At 37.4% G+C, this 18,850-nt stretch overlaps 1 protein-coding gene across 1 annotated transcript in view; it reads right to left on the bottom strand.

The window, feature by feature from the left end:
* ADSS2 (adenylosuccinate synthase 2) overlaps positions 1 to 18,850 on the bottom strand; it is a 47,751-nt gene that overhangs the window by 13,799 nt on the left and 15,102 nt on the right. The window contains exons 2-9 of the mRNA XM_084625200.1: positions 16,458 to 16,560; positions 14,979 to 15,047; positions 14,246 to 14,296; positions 9,358 to 9,424; positions 5,318 to 5,425; positions 4,979 to 5,060; positions 3,240 to 3,366; positions 381 to 535 (exon numbers count right to left, since the gene is read on the bottom strand). Coding sequence (XP_084481326.1) covers positions 381 to 535; positions 3,240 to 3,366; positions 4,979 to 5,060; positions 5,318 to 5,425; positions 9,358 to 9,424; positions 14,246 to 14,296; positions 14,979 to 15,047; positions 16,458 to 16,560 — 762 coding nt within the window. The remainder of the gene's footprint in view (positions 1 to 380; positions 536 to 3,239; positions 3,367 to 4,978; positions 5,061 to 5,317; positions 5,426 to 9,357; positions 9,425 to 14,245; positions 14,297 to 14,978; positions 15,048 to 16,457; positions 16,561 to 18,850) is intronic.

Here is an 18,850-nt window from a genome sequence, read left to right on the forward strand (position 1 = left end):
GCTTTTGGTGCAGAATCTTTACTCCTGGTGGCTTGCCTTTTTACAACTTGACTGCTGGTGCATGTGACAGAATAAAATTAATCTTCCTCTCTGTCAGCTTCAACAGTTCTGCAGAACTAAAAAATACGCAACAACTTTATAAAATAAGCACAGATGGATCACTGCACCCAGGCAGCAGATTTGTTAAATGAGAAAGTTACTTTTCTGAGCATAGCTGTATTTTAAGGCAAAAAATGCCACTAAGTCTCACACAGAATCTGATGCTGAGGATAGTTTTGTACAGGCCACAATATGCCCTTAGCTTTAAGCAGTATTATTGGCTAAACCTATGAAACATATCCAGTATTTTCCCACTTGTTGATCATATGAGTAATGCTTACGTTATCTTGTTCTGTAGGAAAGGCACCGATTCCAACTCTGGTTGTATATGCTTTTACAACTCCATATACTTCCCCAACATTCTGAGGTGGCATACCCAAACCTGTGCAAACGCCTCCAACTGTACAATTCGAAGAGGTCACAAAAGGATACGTCCCTAATTAAAAACAAAAACAACCACAACAAAAAAATAGAAGAGAACTGAAAAGTGCTATCACACTTTCTGAGAAAGAAACACACACTGGACCTAAATTATTTTTTCAAGTTAACCAACCTGGTAATTTCATACCTATTGGGAAGAGCTCATTGGTGGATTTCGTAAAGCTATGAAGAACACCAAAATAAGTACAGTTTGCAGTTAGGTTCTCTTTTTCATATTTAATAAAATTCCTAATTTTCTTCTGTGCAATGTGCATTCCTGCCCCACTAAAACCAACAGGAGATTTACCACTGACATCAATTGGCACAGGATCAAGCCCAGATAGTGAAGCAACTTTGAAGGGACATGCAAGTCAAAAATTGGCTTGCGTCACCAGAAAGTATTGTCTGTGTCTCTACTACATAGTACATTCACACACAGCAAAAATATGAAGATTTTGAAAGGAGACTGAAGGCATGTCTACACTGCACACCACTGGCATCAACATACGTGTAACTACAAACTGCAGCGTCCACACTTGTGTGTAGCTACATATGGCCATGAAAGTCTCTGGTGGGGAGTAGACAGTTGGGAAAGGCTTTGGAAGTTCCCCACTGCGGGAACCTTTCCTCACCACAGGAAGCTGCTGGAGCCTTTCCACACTGTCTGAGTCTTTCCCTGCGGTGGAGGGCAGAGAGACACTACATTGCTATGGAGTGGCACTGCTTGGGTGCATAGAGAGCTGTGTAGGATACATACCCTAAGGGTTCAGAGATGTCTTCAATTTTCTCGCCTAAGCAATGCCTCACTGTCTACACTACTATTTATACCTGTGTTATGGAGGCGTGGAGTGTATGTACGCTACATGTCGCTTGTTAGGATATAGATATTCAGGCCTGTCTGTAAAGGCCTATACTCTAAGAATTTAGGTGTATTCTTATCACTTGGCTAGTGATAGAGGTATAAAAGAAAGAATCAAAACCACTGTCTGCCAGTGTAAGGGCCTTCTCTTACTGTGACAGTTTGTGGCCCTGTGCTTAGGCTCAGGCCTTTGGCTAAGCAGCAGAGGCAGCCATAAGCTGGGAAGCGAACGGTCACATCCTCGCATTCCAAACTAGTCACATTGAAATAAGGTGCTATTGGGCTGTTAGGCACTATCAGGACAGGATTGTATTCCTATCACCTCCAGAGAAAGGGAAGTGCCTAGAAAATGTAAAAGGAAACTTAGTTTGATAGCATCCTGTCTGGCAAGAACTCACTTATCAATAGCTGGGATGTGAAATCCTCACTTCTGTATTGTTTTGTCATTATAGTTCCCACTTTGCTGTTGTTTGTCTGTATAATCTCTGTCTGGTTCTGTGATTGTTCCTGTCTGCTGTATAATTAATTTTGCTGGGTGTAAACTAATTGAGGTGGTGGGATATAATTGGTTACATAATCATGTTACAATATGTTAGGATTGGTTAGTTAAATTTCAGGAGAATGATTGGTTAAGGTATAGCTAAGCAGAACTCAAGTTTTACTATATAATCTGTAGTCAATGAGGAAGTGACTGGGTGTGGGTGTGGGTGGGGGTGGGCGTGGGCATGTGAGATGGGAACAGGGAATGGGGGTAAGAAAATTGGAATCATGTTTTGCTAAAGGGGGAGATGGGAACAGGGAATGGGAGTAAGGAAGTTGGAATCATGTTTGGCTAAGGGTAGGAATGGGAACAGGGACACAGGTGTAAGGCTCTGTGGTGTCAGAGCTGGGAAGGAGGATACTAAGGAAAGAAACTGGAATCATGCTTGCTGGAAGTTCACCCCAATAAACATCGAATTGTTTGCACCTTTGGACTTCGGGTATTGTTGCTCTCTGTTCATGCGAGAAGGACCAGGGAAGTAAGTGGGTGAAGGAATAAGCCCCCTAACATCGCTGTAAGGAAATGCAGCACAGATGTACACCCTGAGAAAACACTTTAACATCCAAGAAAATATAGAATTTGCTATCTCAAATGTAGAGGTATAGCATGGAGAAAGTAGTTCTCTCAGGTAGATAGTTCATAAGCCATGTAAGTAAAAAACACTATCTTTAGTTTAATAAGCTCACAATAGCCTGTAATATTGCATACTTTGAAGTATTGTAGTAATTTACACTAAAAATATCTTGTCATACTGTAAAATAAATGTATATAGAAAGAACATCACTGCTAGGTAGCTCAGTTCTTTTCATAAAGTATTTTCACAGCTCTGCTCCACAACTGTGAGCTATGAAATATGACTTTTATAAATGCTAAGGAAAGCCCATAGTAATTTACTCAGCTTTTTAACAGGACTGCTATATGCAAATTAACTAGTTAATTGCATGTGATTGGTTTAGCCAACTATAACACCAACACCATTCAACAAGTTATTCTTAAAAATCAAATCAAGGGCCAATTCCTGACCTCATGTGTGAATACTTTTACTGACTTCCAAAACACTTTAGAAGAATTTCCTAAATGTAAATTAACACCTCTTTTTTCTAAGACCCAAAACTCAAAGAGTGGTTTGATTTTTGGGGGGTGGGGGGAGAGAATTTTAATGTGGAGTCAAAATCTGACCTAAAATAGGAAGTCTAGTGCTTCCTCATAATACAAAACACACATTTTCCACAAGAGCACCTATGCATGGCACAGCCACTAGACATTTTCCCTTCATGGCACATACATGCCACCGTGTTTCTCAGAAAAAGTTATACCTACCAAAATCAATGTCCAGTAATGCTGCATTTGCACCTTCTACTAAGATTTTCTTTGGTGGTCCATGTAGAGCCTCATGTATGAAATAAACACCATCTTTCACCATGGGTTTAATCCTTTCTATGTAGCCCTAAGTAATACCAAATAATTTTTAAAGATTGATTTTAATTAGTAAGTTATAAATCCAGAAAGATTAGGTGTACAATATACTCTAGTTATACGTTGCACTATGATAAAGCCAGCCAGAGGCCTTATGAGTAGTGCTCTGCCATATAAGTAACCAGGTTAGATTTGCAGTCCAAGTGCTACTGCCCATACTGACAACCCACTCATTCCTTTGGCATAGAGGAAATGAAGTGGGGTACACATTCAGAAATAATCCTTCATAGACAATTCTAGAAAGATACTGGGCTTTCCTGTGGTGCTGGTCATCCCCCAGTTCTATTTGATCAGAAAGATGTGAGGGGCACTGTGTGTTGGTAATGGAGGCCAAGGGCAGAGATAATGGATATGAGGATCTCTTCCCACAAGGACAAAAAGCAAGCAAAAAATGAAAATCTAATCCAAAAATTCTTAAACACAGCATTTTGAATATTTTACAAATACAAATCTGAAAGACCAAATTAATACTCAAACATGTAGCTAAAAAGAAACATTTTATTACATTCAGCAACTTATTTGCAAGTGTTTAAGACTTCCCACAAAAGCCAGTACTCTGAAATTCCATTAGTGACAATCTGGAACCCATGGCCTAATGGCTCTATATTTTTATGCTAATGGAGAGAGGGGTTGTCTTACTATTACCTATCAGGAACTAAGCATTTTGTAACATGCAAATTAGTACTGAGCATACGTCCTGTCCCCCCTAAGTATAAATAGATGCTGTCCCATACTAATGACTTGGTTTACTTGGAGCACACAGCTTTACTCTTTCAACATTTTAGTATACCACTGTAAAAAGCACAATAAATACAAGTCACTTCCCCCCAGGCACTGTGATGTTTTTATGTTTCCACTCCACACAGTAAATTGTTGATCTATTGGCTCCCCCACTCCCACCGCCCCAAATATAGTGCATATGTAAGTATAAAAAAAGGATTACAGACAGGTAATCTTCAACTTCAACATGTAACTGATTCTCGATCAATAGGGCTCATAGATTTCCACAGATAAAAAAAGTACATAATTTTACAGTTAACTGGAAGGGAAGAACTCCAAATGCTCCACTCTTCAACTTATCTGTGTGTCAAGAAACTGGGTCCAATGATAATCAAGAAACTGCTAAAAGGATAACTTTTTCTCGTGGATGTTTGGTAATAAAGTCTTTGCTCAAGTCTCTTTAGAATTCTAACAATTAACTGCAGTGTTCAGACTTATGTTCTCAGTTCTCTCCCTGTTCTTCATCATAACAAATTTGCTTTCAAAACCCCTAATTTTAACGCTTACTTTTTTGGCTGATATATGTTAAGAAACTTGGTGACATTTGTGTTCTAAGCACCCAATTCCTTTTTAATTTAAAATAATCTTCCTGAAGTAGAATGTGCCAACAGAGCACAAAGTAAGACTGACAGTCTTCTTAAAATAAGAACTAGAAATCTATTTAACAATTGATATATTATCAGACATATGTGGGTTATTTATCAAAATAGAAACTCACATAAATGTTTCATGATCTGCATTCTAGGGATTCACAATAAGAGCACATACAGTTAAATAATTTGTTGTAACACAAATAGTTTTACCTTGAGTTTTTTCAATTCCCCTTCAAGGTCTATCTCTAAGGTTGGATATATAGCTTTGTACTGGTTAGCTAACACTTTGAACCTGAAAGGCAAAAACAATTCTTTCATAATTTTACTCAGCAACATTTTAAGATTTCATTTGCCACCTCTTGATATAAAGTTACTTTGTGATTACACTATTAAAAGAAAATTCAGATAGATGCATCCAGTTAAGACTTTCTGGAATATAAATTAGATATTTACTGGAACATGCCAAAAATATACCATTAATATAATTAGGGTACTGTTAGTCTAAAGTTATGCTTGAAAGGTTACATTTCAAATATAAACTAGAATTACCTCTCAGAAAATTCACCGAAATCGGAAACAAGATCACACATTCTGAGGCCACTTCGAGCTGCTTTTGAAGAATACACTGGACCAATCCCTTTTTTAGTAGTTCCCAAGCTTTCAAAAAAGTAAAAGTCATACATATTACTCTCAAAATGAGAGGACAAAGAGCTAATTTTAACTGAAGTGACAAAAGACACAGGACTACATTTAAAATATGTATGTGAAATCTTTCAATAAACACTAGAAAAGACCACCACCACATAGGACCAAGAAGAACAGGAACATTGCTCGGTATCAGAAGAGGAAATGCACAGACTGAAGTTTCAGAGATATGAAATACCTTCAAGAATTAATTGGATTTGCAGAACTGCTAGCATCTGAAAAATTAAGCAGCTAGTCTAAAACAAGAAGGTATCTAAATTGTTTCTCCTGAAACAATGTAGGACTGACACTAGTCTTCTTTTATCTGGAAGTAGAACTGCAAAATACAATTATTTGTCTCCACTGCTTTCAGAGAGGAAGAACAACAGAAAAACCTAGACCTGATCAGAAGAATGAGAAACAAGCTAATAAAATGGTAGTCTGCATGGCACTCGTGGCAGTTATATAATCAAACAGATGGTATACTGTATTGAGAGATTGCAAAGCAACTTTATTCTCAATTTCCAATTAGAAAACAAAACAGGGCTTCAAAAAAATCTAATCTTGTATTAAGTACATTGATATCTACTGATGAAAAACTCTATTATTCTAAATGTATTATTCATTGGTTATATAAAACTTGAATTTTGGCAAAATCTGATGACTTCAGCAAGGATTCCTCATATACAATTTTGTCCTAATTTTTAATTCTAAAGTCCTGTCATGACATTTCACCAAAATGAATGGTTTTTTTTTTTTAAAGTTTTAAAGGCATTTCTGAGAGGCATCATAAGAAAGCTCACCTAAAATGGGCTTAGTACCTGTGTCTAAACCATTCTAATTGGACTAATATACAGCCACAATATACAGCCTTCTGAGGCATCATCCACTGTTAATTGGATAGGGACATTAATGTTTAGGCTTCTAAATTCACACCAGTATTACTTTTGTGTGCCCAGAAGTGCCTGAAAAACAAAACTGGTCAAGCCTCTGAAAGTTTGCAATGTAAAATTAAGACAGAACAAATCAAGTGAAATCAGTAAAAAGATTAAGGATGAATTTGGAGTGAGAAATAGGGGAAAGGGAGCACAGAAGTTACATAATACAATGTTAAGTTTGTAGGTAGACAAGATGTAACACGAGCCTTTTGCTTATCAATATTAATATTCTTATTACAAATTAAATAAAGCTGAAAGTGAATTTTGAGGGAGAGCAGACTTGAGCAAAGGAACGGAGGGTATGTTAAAAGGGGAGAGGACAGAGTAGATGGAGAGGGAAAGAAACTGGAGGCTGGCAGACATGATCGGGCCAAGAAGATGAATGGTTTATATAGAGCCATTGCATTTTCTGATAGAAAACAGTTCTGGGACGTCTAGTGTTGGACCCGATGCAGGAGAGGGAGGTTTTTGGAGTTCTGTCCCCAGAAAGTACAGTGGAGAAGACAGCAGTTGTTAGATGTTGCTGGGACTTTATGTCCACTGTCTGTGGTAGGAAAAAGGGTGAACAGGCTATTGTTTTATTTATCTCACAAAAACTATGGGATTTGTTTTTTGGTGGGCACTCACTGGAGTTGAAATGGGAGGAGGAATGGTGGAGAGTGGAAGACGGGAAGAGTAGGGAGGCTACCCTTGAAGGATGTGCAGATCTTGCACTTACTAGGAACATGGGTATCACACAAAGAGCAGAGCCACTGGGAATGCCTGTCTCTGATCAGAATAGCCACACAGCAGAAGAAATGGCCCCTTTTTAATCCAGCATTCCCATGGAAAAAATAATAAAAAAAGAGAGACAACCCAAGAAAGGGAAGTTCTAGCACTTCTAGTTAAATATATCAAAGAATAAAAGGATTTTTTTTTTAAAAGAGAAAAAGGAAAAAAAAAGGAAAAACTAAGAGGTAAGTAACTATAAACAATCTAAATGCTAAACAGGTAACAGACACGTGCTGCAGACTTCATCTCAGGCCAATGGCAGTTGAGAAGGAACTTAGGGTGGTTCACCCATGCAGCCCCATATAGCCTTGTCACAGGGCACAAGGATGTATGTGGAGCATGCACAGTCCAGGCACCACTATCAAAAGATGCAGGCATACCTAGGCGGAGCAGGTGAGTACACAGACAAATGGGAGAGCACAAAGAAACTGAGATAATACTGATCAATATGATAGGCAGGAATCTCAGTAAACCAGCTACCTTATAGTTAAGTTTTTGTAGGTACCACAACAGATATGAGTTTTAAAGATGGATTTGAAAAAGGACAATTAAGTGACTTTGCAAATGCTTACACAAAGCTCCTCCCATTTGCCAGAGGCAGAATAGGAGAAAATGCAAAGGTACTCATTTGAAATTTTAACAAGTGGGTAACAAAGGCTGGCATTATTGGTAGCATGGAGGCAAAAGCATGAAAGAGATGATAGGTATATTGTTGGTCATTATCAATCCAGACTAGAGTCAAACCAGCAATCTAGAAACAAAAGTTTACTTTCTGTTAGTGTTGAGACTGGATCCCTCAGGGATAGATAACAATACTGTCTTCAGCCTCAGGTCACAGAAAATCTGACCCCTAAATATATTGTATTTTATTACTCACTTAACTAAAATAGTGAGAATTTGACAAGCTTTGTTTTACCATCAGCTTGAAGCATTACATGACTGCTGTGAGATTTCTACAACATATATCACCAGAGTGATACAAAATAGAGTGAAAGATCTTAATACTCAGATTTCTTGTTTGTAAATTAAAAAGGAAAATTAAACTAATATGTAGTTTGTACTGTTAATTTCTTTGAATGCAGATTAACACGGGGAAAATAATCATTTATTGGTTAGGTAACATAAGCCATTCTATTGAAGTGTTCTATGTTTGCTATAGAGAGGTTCTCTCACAGCTAAGTGAGGATCAACAGTGTTTCTATTACAAATGTCATCTTGCAGTGATTTGTAAGTGGGCCATAAAAAATTGTTCTTAGCTAAAAGTTAGCATGCAGATATCTGCTCATAAAAAAAAAAAAAGATTTTTTTAGTTTGCTTTTTCATTCTTAAATAATTGGAAATGAGAGCTAGCTAGCACTGGACAAAGACAAGCATGGAGTTTTCAGCGTGACCATGGGCAGAAGTAACTGAAATCTGTTACCATCCAATAGCGGCTTATGTGCAATGAGATTGTCTCAGTGCATTTCCCTGAGCACAAGTGTCCACTTCATGAGGTCAGTCATGAATGATCCCTTTTACTGGCAGCAACAGCAAAGAGTTACTCACTCATTCGTCCATATAGACAAATCTTCCATACCTGGGCTGAAATATACTGGCACCTTAGAAATTCACATAATATGTTTATTTTCATTTGCAGATATATGTTATGTTGTTCATTCAGCCAGCTGCTTCCATCCCAGAGCTGGCAAGTTACTGAAACTTACAAAAATACCTTGTGATTAGGTTGTAAGTTTTAAAATTCATAAAAAAGCTCAGATAGAACAGAGATAGCAGGTGGCATATAATGCACAGCATGAACATTCATGTTTCATGTGCACTTCTGAACAAAGCAAAAATTAGTCAATGTTACTTCAGTTCTGCCAGTCTTCATAATTTCTCAGCCCAGGAGACAACACTACTCAAAGATGGCTCTTTAGAAAAAGACCTAATTTAAGTTCTGGGAAGCGTCAGCTTTTTTGTCCCTTTCTGTACCAAAAATATTGTGGTATGACCCATACTTTAAGACTGTGATCCTATTATTTGTCATTGGTGGGACACTTATGTTAAGATATGTCTAAAAATGAATCCCAGAAAACTTCATGCTACTTTATCATTATTTTATTGTTTTAGGGTTTGTCAAGCTTTGAAAACTGGATTTTTTTTTTTGTTTTAAACTTCATACTCCCATATTTTCACACACAAAAGAAAATTACATACTTCTTTCCTGCTTGCTCTTGTCTTTGTTGTTCTTGAATGCCATCTGCAGCCTGATGAAAGTCAAATACTAAGGAAATTAAAGAAAAACTCTTAAAATGCAAATTTGGACAAGACTGCATGTGCAACAATTTGAAACTGAAATTAATGATATCCACATGATTTTTTCTCAATTTCTTTGAGTGCAGATTAACATGGTGAAAATAATCATATATTGGTTAGGTAATATAAGCCATTCTATTGAAGTGTTTTATGTTTGTGATAAGAGAGGTTCTCTCACAGCTAGCTGAGGATCAACAGTGCTTTTTTTCCTACATGGAGAACAAAATGGTGAACTCCAAGTAAGAAGCATGCTGTAAAGTTTGGAGCCTTCTTCCTTTTTGTAAGTTACATCTTCTATTTTGAATGGTCTTCAGTAGAAAAAAGAAGCCTCTGAAGCATCTAACAAGTCTGAAATTGTCTTAGTGTTCTAGTTGCCAAATACTGTACCACAGACCTGTGTATGCTTTAAAAAGAAAGACTTTCAGAGAGTAATTAGCATTTATTCCAATTTTATACTTGCCCAAAGAAGGAAGGAAAACACTATACAACCCAACAAATAATAGAATACCTTTTATTTTAAATATTTTTGGATGTTTGCTACATTTTCAAATATATTTATTTCAATTACACACAGAATACAAAGTGTACAGTGCTCACTTTATATTTATTTTTTATTACAAATATTTGCACTGTAAAACAAAAAACTATTTTTCAATTCACCTCATAGAAGTACTGTAGTGCAATTTCTTTATCATAAAAGTTGAACTTACAAATGTAGAATTATGTACAAAAGAAACTGCATTGAAAAATAGAACAATGTAAAACTTTAGAGCCTACAAGTCCACTCAGTCCTACTTCTTGGTCAGCCAATCACTCAAACAAAGTTGGTTACAATTTGCAGGAGATAGCGCTGCCTGCTTCTTGTTTACAAGGTCACCTGAAAGTGAGAACAGGAGTTCGCATGGCACTGTTGTAGCTGGCATTGCAAGAGATTTACATGCCAGATGTGCTAAAGATTCATATGTCCCTTCATGATTCAACCACCATTCCAGAGGACATGCTTCCATGCTGATGATCGGTTCTGCTTGATAACGATCCAAAGCAGTGTGGACTGATGCATGTTCACTTTCCTCATGTGAGTCTGATGCCACCAGGAGAAGATTGATTTTCCTTTTTGGTAGTTCTGTAGTTTCCGCATCAGAGTGTTGCTCTTTTAAGACTTCTAAAAGCATGCTCCACACCTTGTCTCTATCAGATTTTGGACGGCACTTCAGATTCTTAAACTTTGGGTCGAGTGCTGTAGCTAGTTTTAGAAATCTCACATCAGTACCTTCTTTGCATTTTGTCAAATATGCCATGAAAGTGTTCTTAAAACGAACATGTGCTGGGTCATCATCCGAGATTGCTAGAACATGAAATATATGCAGAATGTGGATAAAACAGAGCAGGAGACATACAATTCTCCTCCCAAGGAGTACAGTCACAAATTTAATTGACACTTTTTTTTAAACGAGCATCATCAGCATGGAAGCATGTCCTCTGGAATGGTGGCCAAAGCATGGAAGGAGTATATGAATGTTTAGCATATCTGGCATGTAAAAATACCTTGCTCCGTCGGCTACAACAGTGCCATGAGAGTACCTATTCTCACTTTCACGTGACATTGTAAATAAGAAGTGGGCAGCATTATCTCCTGTAAATGTAAACAAACATGTTTGTCTTAGCGATTAGCTGAACAAGAAGTAGGACTGAGTGGACTTGTAGGCTCTAAAGTTTTACAAATGTTTTGTTTTTGAGTGCAGTTATGTAACCAAAAAAAAAAAAATCTGCATTTGTAAATTACACTTTCATGATAAAGAGACTGCACTTCAGTACTTGTATGAGGTGAATTGAAAATGTTTTTGTTTATCGTTTTTACAGTGCATTTATTTGTAATCAAAAATAATATAAAGTGAGCACTCTGCACTTTGTATTGTGTTGTAATTGAAATCCACATTGAAAATGTAGAAAAACATCCAAAAATATTTAATGATTTACAAATGATATTCTATTATTATAAGTGCGATTAATTTTTTTTAGTTAATTGCGTGAGTTAACTGTGATTGACAGCTCTAATTTTAAGCTTTTTGTAACTCATTGTGGGGAGAGCTTAAACCCCATAAACTATCTATCAGGAAGACATTTATCAACAGAAAAATGACTGGGAGAGGGGGAATTTTGGACTAGTAAAGCCATCCTAGTAAAGATGAAGAAGGTAGACGAGTTTTACACAGTTCATCGGCAAATGTTTGGGAACAATACATTACTCCTAAAACAAAGAGAGAGAGCTTACTCAAAACACTGATCATGCTAAGCCTTTCACATTTGCTTTGTATCTTGTCAAACAAACAAACAAATGGTGGGGGAAAACTCATGCCAAATATAATTAAGGTACGGCACTGCAGGGGACTACTGGTCACCTGATGTCACTGTGTAAGTATATTTTTCTTAAAAACAATACATTCCTGAAGGTACAATAATGATTGCATTGGACCTGAAATCTTCTACTCAATGCACACAGAGGAAGGATAACAAAAAAAGCAGACTCAGCTTTAATGAGTACTCTAGTCTTTCTGCAATAAAATTTGCTTTTTTGGTATTCCTACCTCTTCCCCATATAGTTTAAAAATGATCAAATTCCTTAGATTACCCTAAACAGTTAGAACCATTTTTTTTTTTAAAGAAAATTATTTAGATTGATTAAAATGCTTATACCACATTAAGGCATTATAATATTTTAAATTACAATACACAGAACATGAGTGGAGGGAAACAAGAGCCAGAAGGCTGGTCAATGGGTGAAAAGATACCTATTAAAGAGCAATCTAACACCTCATGTTGACATTTTAACTATCCATACTGTGCAAATCCCTTTCCTGCAAGCTGGGCATAAGCTTTTACCTGAAGTTAACTAAAACTCACAGAAAAGTACACCTAGCTTTATGTTTTGTCTTTTAATAAACACTAATTCATCAGGGCCTTATGTCTCCAGGACAGCCATGGAATATGACTAGTCTCATATCCAGTTACAGGCTAGAAGGACAACTCAGAGGCCATGTATCAATGTTCATGAGGCAACCCTACTATGCAAGCAAACCTCGAGGCTGTTTCCATTCAGAAAAGTTCAAAACATCCACACTAAGCAGACCGGTTTCAGAGTAACAGCCATGTTAGTCTGTATTCGCAAAAAGAAAAGGAGTACTTGTGGCACCTTAGAGACTAACCAATTTATTTGAGCATAAGCTTTCATGAGCTACAGCTCACTTCATCGGATGCATGCTCCGATGAAGTGAGCTGTAGCTCATGAAAGCTTATGCTCAAATAAATTGGTTAGTCTCTAAGGTGCCACAAGTACTCCTTTTCTTTTTACTAAAGAGACCAATTACTGATAATGGTAGTCAGCAACTGGTCCTTCTGAACTAGGATCTTGTCTACACAGGGGACGTTAACTGGCATAGCTGTTCCAGAATAACTCCCTGTATAGATTTATTCTGGAATAAAAGTGATTTTATTCATTCCAGAACGATTATTCTGCTTTGTGAGCAGTATAATTATATTGGACTAAAGTCGCTTTTTATCTAGACCAGTGGTTCCCAAACTTGTTCCGCCGCTTGTGCAGGGAAAGCCCCTGCCGGGCCGGGCCGGTTTGTTTACCTGCCGCGTCCGCAGGTTCGCCCGATCGCGGCTCCCATTGGCCGCGGTTCGCTGCTCCAGGCCAATGGGAGCCGCTGGAAGCGGCGCAGGCTGAGGGATGTACTGGCCGCTGCTTCCAGCGGCTCCCATTGGCCTGGAGCAGCGAACCGCAGCCACTGGGAGCCGCGATCGGCCAAACCTGCGGACGCGGCAGGTAAACAAACCGGCCCGGCCCGGCAGGAGCTTTCCCTGAACAAGTGGTGGAACAAGTTTGGGAACCACTGATCTAGACTACTGTCTACACAGGAAGCTATTCCAGAGTTGCTGTTGTGGAATAACTTTTTCCGCAGTAGCTATGACAGTCAAGTTCCCTGTGTATACAGTGCCTAGATCTCAATCACATTTTTTTACATTATCAAAACTTTTCAGTTCTTCTCCAGAGAGACCCATTGTTGCTGAGTATCAACACTTGGTCAAATTCCCAGTGTAGACAGACTTAGAGAGGTCTCTACATACATTCATTAAACACTATTGTATAGATTTAGCCTCTAGACAGGTGAAGATCATCCACACGCTGTAGAAGGAACAAATGGTCAGAGAAGTCAGTAATTAAAAGGCCTCCAGCATAAAAAGCATTTTTGGATGATTGGGAGGGCCTCTCACTTTAAATCTGATTTTATTACAGGGACACTCTAAATCTGATTTTACTACAAGGTCTGTGTTCAAAGGGTTATAACTTGAAGTCACTGTTTAATTGGTGTTCTCCAAAAGCCTATGTGATCCCCGAGAGAAGCAAAAATATAAGGCAAGGCTTCCTATGAAGAGGAGAGCACAAATTCTATATTGAAATGGGCAATGAAGTCTTCAAACATTCAAGTAACTTTTGAACTGCTTTCTGAGAAAACATGATATGCATTTGGAATCAGCTTAATGAGTCAAACTAAAATGTTTGAGTCTAGAGTGGCTCCACATTTTTAAAAATAAAAAAAAAAAGGTTAATATTAAAGAAGCTATAGTGCCTAACATAATTGAGCCCTGATCCCTAACTGGAACCTTTGGCCACTGCAATAATGATAAATTATAGATAAAATAAAATTGCCAGCTATTCAGTTTCTTTGAAAAGTCTGAGGAAATTCTTATGGAAATCAATAAAAATAGATTCAGTATGGCATCTTACCAATATGAGCTCTGTCAGAAATTATTAGTCGTTTTTCCCAGCCTTCTAGTCCTTAAAAACAAATGAAAAAAAGTTTAAATTATGTTTTGTATATCACTTTTATTTTCATGATGGAATAAGCAAAACTTCTAAAGACTAATTATAGATTTGAAAATGGAAGCCATTTAAAAGAAGCACCAAACTGAGTCACCAGAAAAAGCAAACAATTTCCAATTGTTAAGGTCTAACTTGAACCTACAAAGCCAGGAAATGCAGGCTGCTTATCACAAGTTGAAGCTTCTAGGCATTCTACATACACTAGGGAAATTTTTCAAGTTTCTCACTGTTGCTAAAACAAGCTCAGCTGTTCTGTTACCAATGTTAGAATTTTCTTCCTTCTGGGTTTCTTTCAAGACCATTTTCTTTAAAAATGGCTACAGAAGTTGGATAAATACATTTTCTGTCAGGTTACTATCTGGCATTCCTATCATTTGCCCTAAATCCATTATTTGAAACTTAATAAATGCATCTTTCTAGGAGGCTCTAAGGAGACTCCTGATGGGAGCTGCAGGGACTAACAGAACTCTGTGAGTCCTTGCAGGATTGCTGCCAGAAGTGAGCAAGAAGAGCTCTGGTAGGACATGCCATATGGTTTCTCCTGGCCTCTATGCTAGGCGTAGCACTGCTAGCTAGATCCCTGTGAGAAAGCATTTATGCCCCCTTTTAAAATAATACCTTTAAAGGTTGTTCTCACCTTTTCCTTTTTTTACATTTTTCTCTGCTTCTTCAAACAGTCCTGGCAAGTGAATCACCACACCATTTCCTGAAGGAAATCAGGAATACAGAGTTTAATGTATGACACCAGACATGAAAAACTAGTTTCTTACATATCCATGATTCATTTTTCTGCATAAAGAATATTTTAAGACATACATTTCAAAAACTGTTCCATTATACTACCTTCATCCTTAGGAATTTAAGGTATAAGAAACTCCCTGACCTACAGCTAAAGTACATAGGTCCCTAGCTGCATGCACTAAACTCCTCTAAATTGGAAATTTAACATTCTTATTTAACAATGAAAAATAACTGCATTCCTGTCTGTTGCACAGCAGTATTTCTCTTTCATCACCTCCAAAAATTAATTCATTTCATAGACTTACTTTTCCTAGGGTAATACAAGCTGTTTTTAAAATATTCTTATGGTTTTTACAAGCCTTTTTTATTTATTTCTATTTTCACTAGAGATATTGATAATCTAATACGTTATTCTCACCCTGTGATGCAAAAACAAAGCCAATGTTGTCATTGTGCTAGCAAAAAGAGAAACTGTATCAATCAGTGAGTTGAGGTTGCTCATAGTCATTCTTTCCTATCAGCAATTTGGATCACTGCACTTACCTGTTCCCTAAAAAGGCACATAGTACATAACTGCAACAGTCACTAAGGAGTGCTGAAGTATATTGTTATGGAATGGCTTTCCCCAGCACAAAAACTGAACAATCTTAGGGTCATGCTAAGCTCAGTAGATGTGAAGTTGTTCTTAAAACACAGAATGCCTTCAGCACAGTAATACTCTCCTGAAAGATCAGGGGACTAGTCACTACACACACAAGTCACTAGTGGCCCTGGGGCAGAAGGACATCTGAAAGGAGTAATATGGTAGCAGGTGCCTCTTTTGGGACCTGGTGGCCCTGCACTCACGGCCCTTCAATCCATGAAGAGAGGGAAAAAAAATATCATTACTTATAACGATTGAGGGGATTTTTTGGTGGTCACTCACTGAGGTTGAAGTGGGAGAAAGAAATGGTGAGAAGGGATTCTGGAAATGAGTAAAGAGATAGAGAAACTGGGAAGGTGGTAAAGAAAGGAGAGAGAAGAACAGAGAAAGGTTACAGTGGTAGGAAAAAGAAAAGGAGGACTTGTGGCACCTTAGAGACTAACAAATTTATTTGAGCATAAAGCAACAGCAATAAAGCAAATAAGAAAAAAAGTGACCAGAGTCCAAATTTCAAAACTGAGTGAGGACAATGCAGTGAGGCTGCAAAGACTCTCTGGACCCAGGGCCCAAGTCCTTCTGAGCAAGGGGAGAAAAGGGTTGAGCAGGAGTAAGAAGTTCCTGACTCACTATGCTCTGAGCTGTAGTGGATGTTGATGGCTTCAAGAATAGAACTCCAAGAGTCTGGACTTGTATTGGTGTTAAAATTGCAGTTTTGGAAAATGCCATACTTACCAATGAATGCAATGACTTTTGGATTGATGATCCCACTGGGTAAGAGATGAAAATCATATTCCACGGAATCTACAACAACAGTATGCCCAGCATTGTTGCCTCCCTGCAAAATCAAACATCGATTTATTGCTTTCAGTATAATTGAAGATCAACAAGTATGGAGAACTGGAGTTTGGGCTACCTTGGTTCCCCTCCCAAATTTGCAGCTCCCATGTGTCTATTAACATAGGAGGGAGTCCAAGTGAATCATCGTGATTAACTTGACAATTTCAACGGCTGTTCTTTTTCTATACCTGCTTTTGACACTTACATGCTTACACTTTTTTTTAAAAACATATGTTCCTCCCCCAACCCCTCCAATTATCCAAAAAGCTTTTGGATCAGATTTATAAAGGTATAGTCTAAAGGGTAGGTCACCATTTCCATGGTAGAAGCATAAATATTCTAGAATTAGTGATAATACACAACTGTTCTTTGCAATTTTGAAGTCACATATGAATAGCTCCGTTGAATCCAAAATTCCTACTATAAACGCATATAATTTTCACTCCATGCATCTGAAGAAGTGGGGTTTTTACCCACAAAAGCTTATGCTCAAATAAATCTGTTAGTCTTTAAAGTGCCACCGGACTCCTTGTTGTTTTTGTGAATACAGATTAACACGGCTACCCCCTGACACTATAAACACATATGCACATTGCTGTGGACACTTAGTTAAGTCTTTGAAACTGCAACATGAATGGAGATGAGGCTACAAAATCATCATTGGCACAGTTATATTTCAAGTTTTCTTAAAATCCTCAAGGTGGACCAGACCAGCAATCTAACATGTGAGTGCTCACAATTTGTATTCTGAGCTCTGTCCCGTACATGTTTTTCTGACCAATGCTCAGTATGCATAAACTAGCCAAGCCTATTTCTTCAGCCAGAAGGGACATCCTGCCTTTCAAGGTGAAGAGAACCGAGCTGTTAAGGGGTAGGGATCCATGACAAACCAAAACATGATCTTCCTGAGGAACAGAAAGCCTGTTTACATAGAATGTATTGGTATGTGATAGTCTTGGCTCTTTCTACTACAGTATTAAAAGGATTTACTAATTGGGAAATATGGAAGTCTGAGTCTTAAAGCAGTTTTGGGTACATTCAGCATCACAAATTATGCTGAATGGCAGCATTTTACCCTTTAATCCCAAAGAGATTTGTGTCATGCATCTTATTTCTTTCATTCATACAGAAAACTGAAACGAGTTAGCTACATTACAGAGTGTTCTCCGTTAGTCATTTGAAACTTTAAAAAATCCAAACAAATAACTCTTTGTGTTTCCAATGAATACTGCAAGCTTATCTACCTTAATGCGTGATGCAACAAATCCCAAAGAATTCATTTAAAAGCTATTCATTGGAAATCCTTGATAACATGGCACTAGGATAAATCCTAATCAGCCAAATTTTCTAGGTTGAATGTACACTTATATTTTGTGCCAGATATGGGGAATAAAGAGTCAATGCAGATTTACCTTTAAATCAGCAAGATTTTGGCCAAAATCTTCAGCAATTTTTTATTTAGTTTGCATCTGTACTTGACCCTAAATACGCTGGAATAACTTACACAGCTATAAATGGGCAGAACACATTTAAGAGCAAAGACACTCTAGTAAGAGTGTGTTTATTAAGAAGTTATCAACTCATTTATTCTATTTTTAAATTTCACATAACAATATCTGAATAATTGTTTTAACTGATCCAAGAATTATATTTTATAGAAAAGATATTTTTATAAAATGTTAGGCCCGCTGTCTTTCTCGGTTGACATTTACATCTTTCTCTACCATTTTGGCAGATATGCAATATAGTGTATCAAATAACTCATAAAACAGGGAAGAAAAAAAAAGAAGGGCATTTTAAAAGATATATAAATCCTGCATCAGTTTTTCTGGTCTTCAGAAGCTTCCCCCCACCCTTGCTTTTTGCATTACAAATTCAGGTCTTGTCTACTGTTTTTCTGGGAACATACTTTGGCTTATTGAGGAGCTAGTCAGATTAAGCAGTTCCTTTAAAAAACTCAACATTTTTGGTATTGCATTACAACTACAATGCAGGTGAAACCTGACAAATTTAAATAAATTACTTTTGTTTATATTGTATTCTCAATTAAATGTAAATACACTTAACTGCCCCACAAACAACAAAAAGAAAAATTTTTACTAACTTGGAAATTTTAACTTTCAAAAATGGAGCACATTTTACATGGATATCTTTGAGACACAACTTTGAACACTGTGATTGCATTTTTTCCAAAGTAAATCTGTAGAATAGAAACACTTCAAATTGTTCTAATCTAACAGAAATCTAGTGGATGCTACATATATTGCAGTTTTGTAAAGCAACTAAAA

This window comes from Lepidochelys olivacea, assembly GCF_965140295.1.
Source record: "Lepidochelys olivacea isolate rLepOli2 genome assembly, chromosome: 3".
Classification (NCBI taxonomy): domain Eukaryota; kingdom Metazoa; phylum Chordata; order Testudines; family Cheloniidae; genus Lepidochelys; species Lepidochelys olivacea.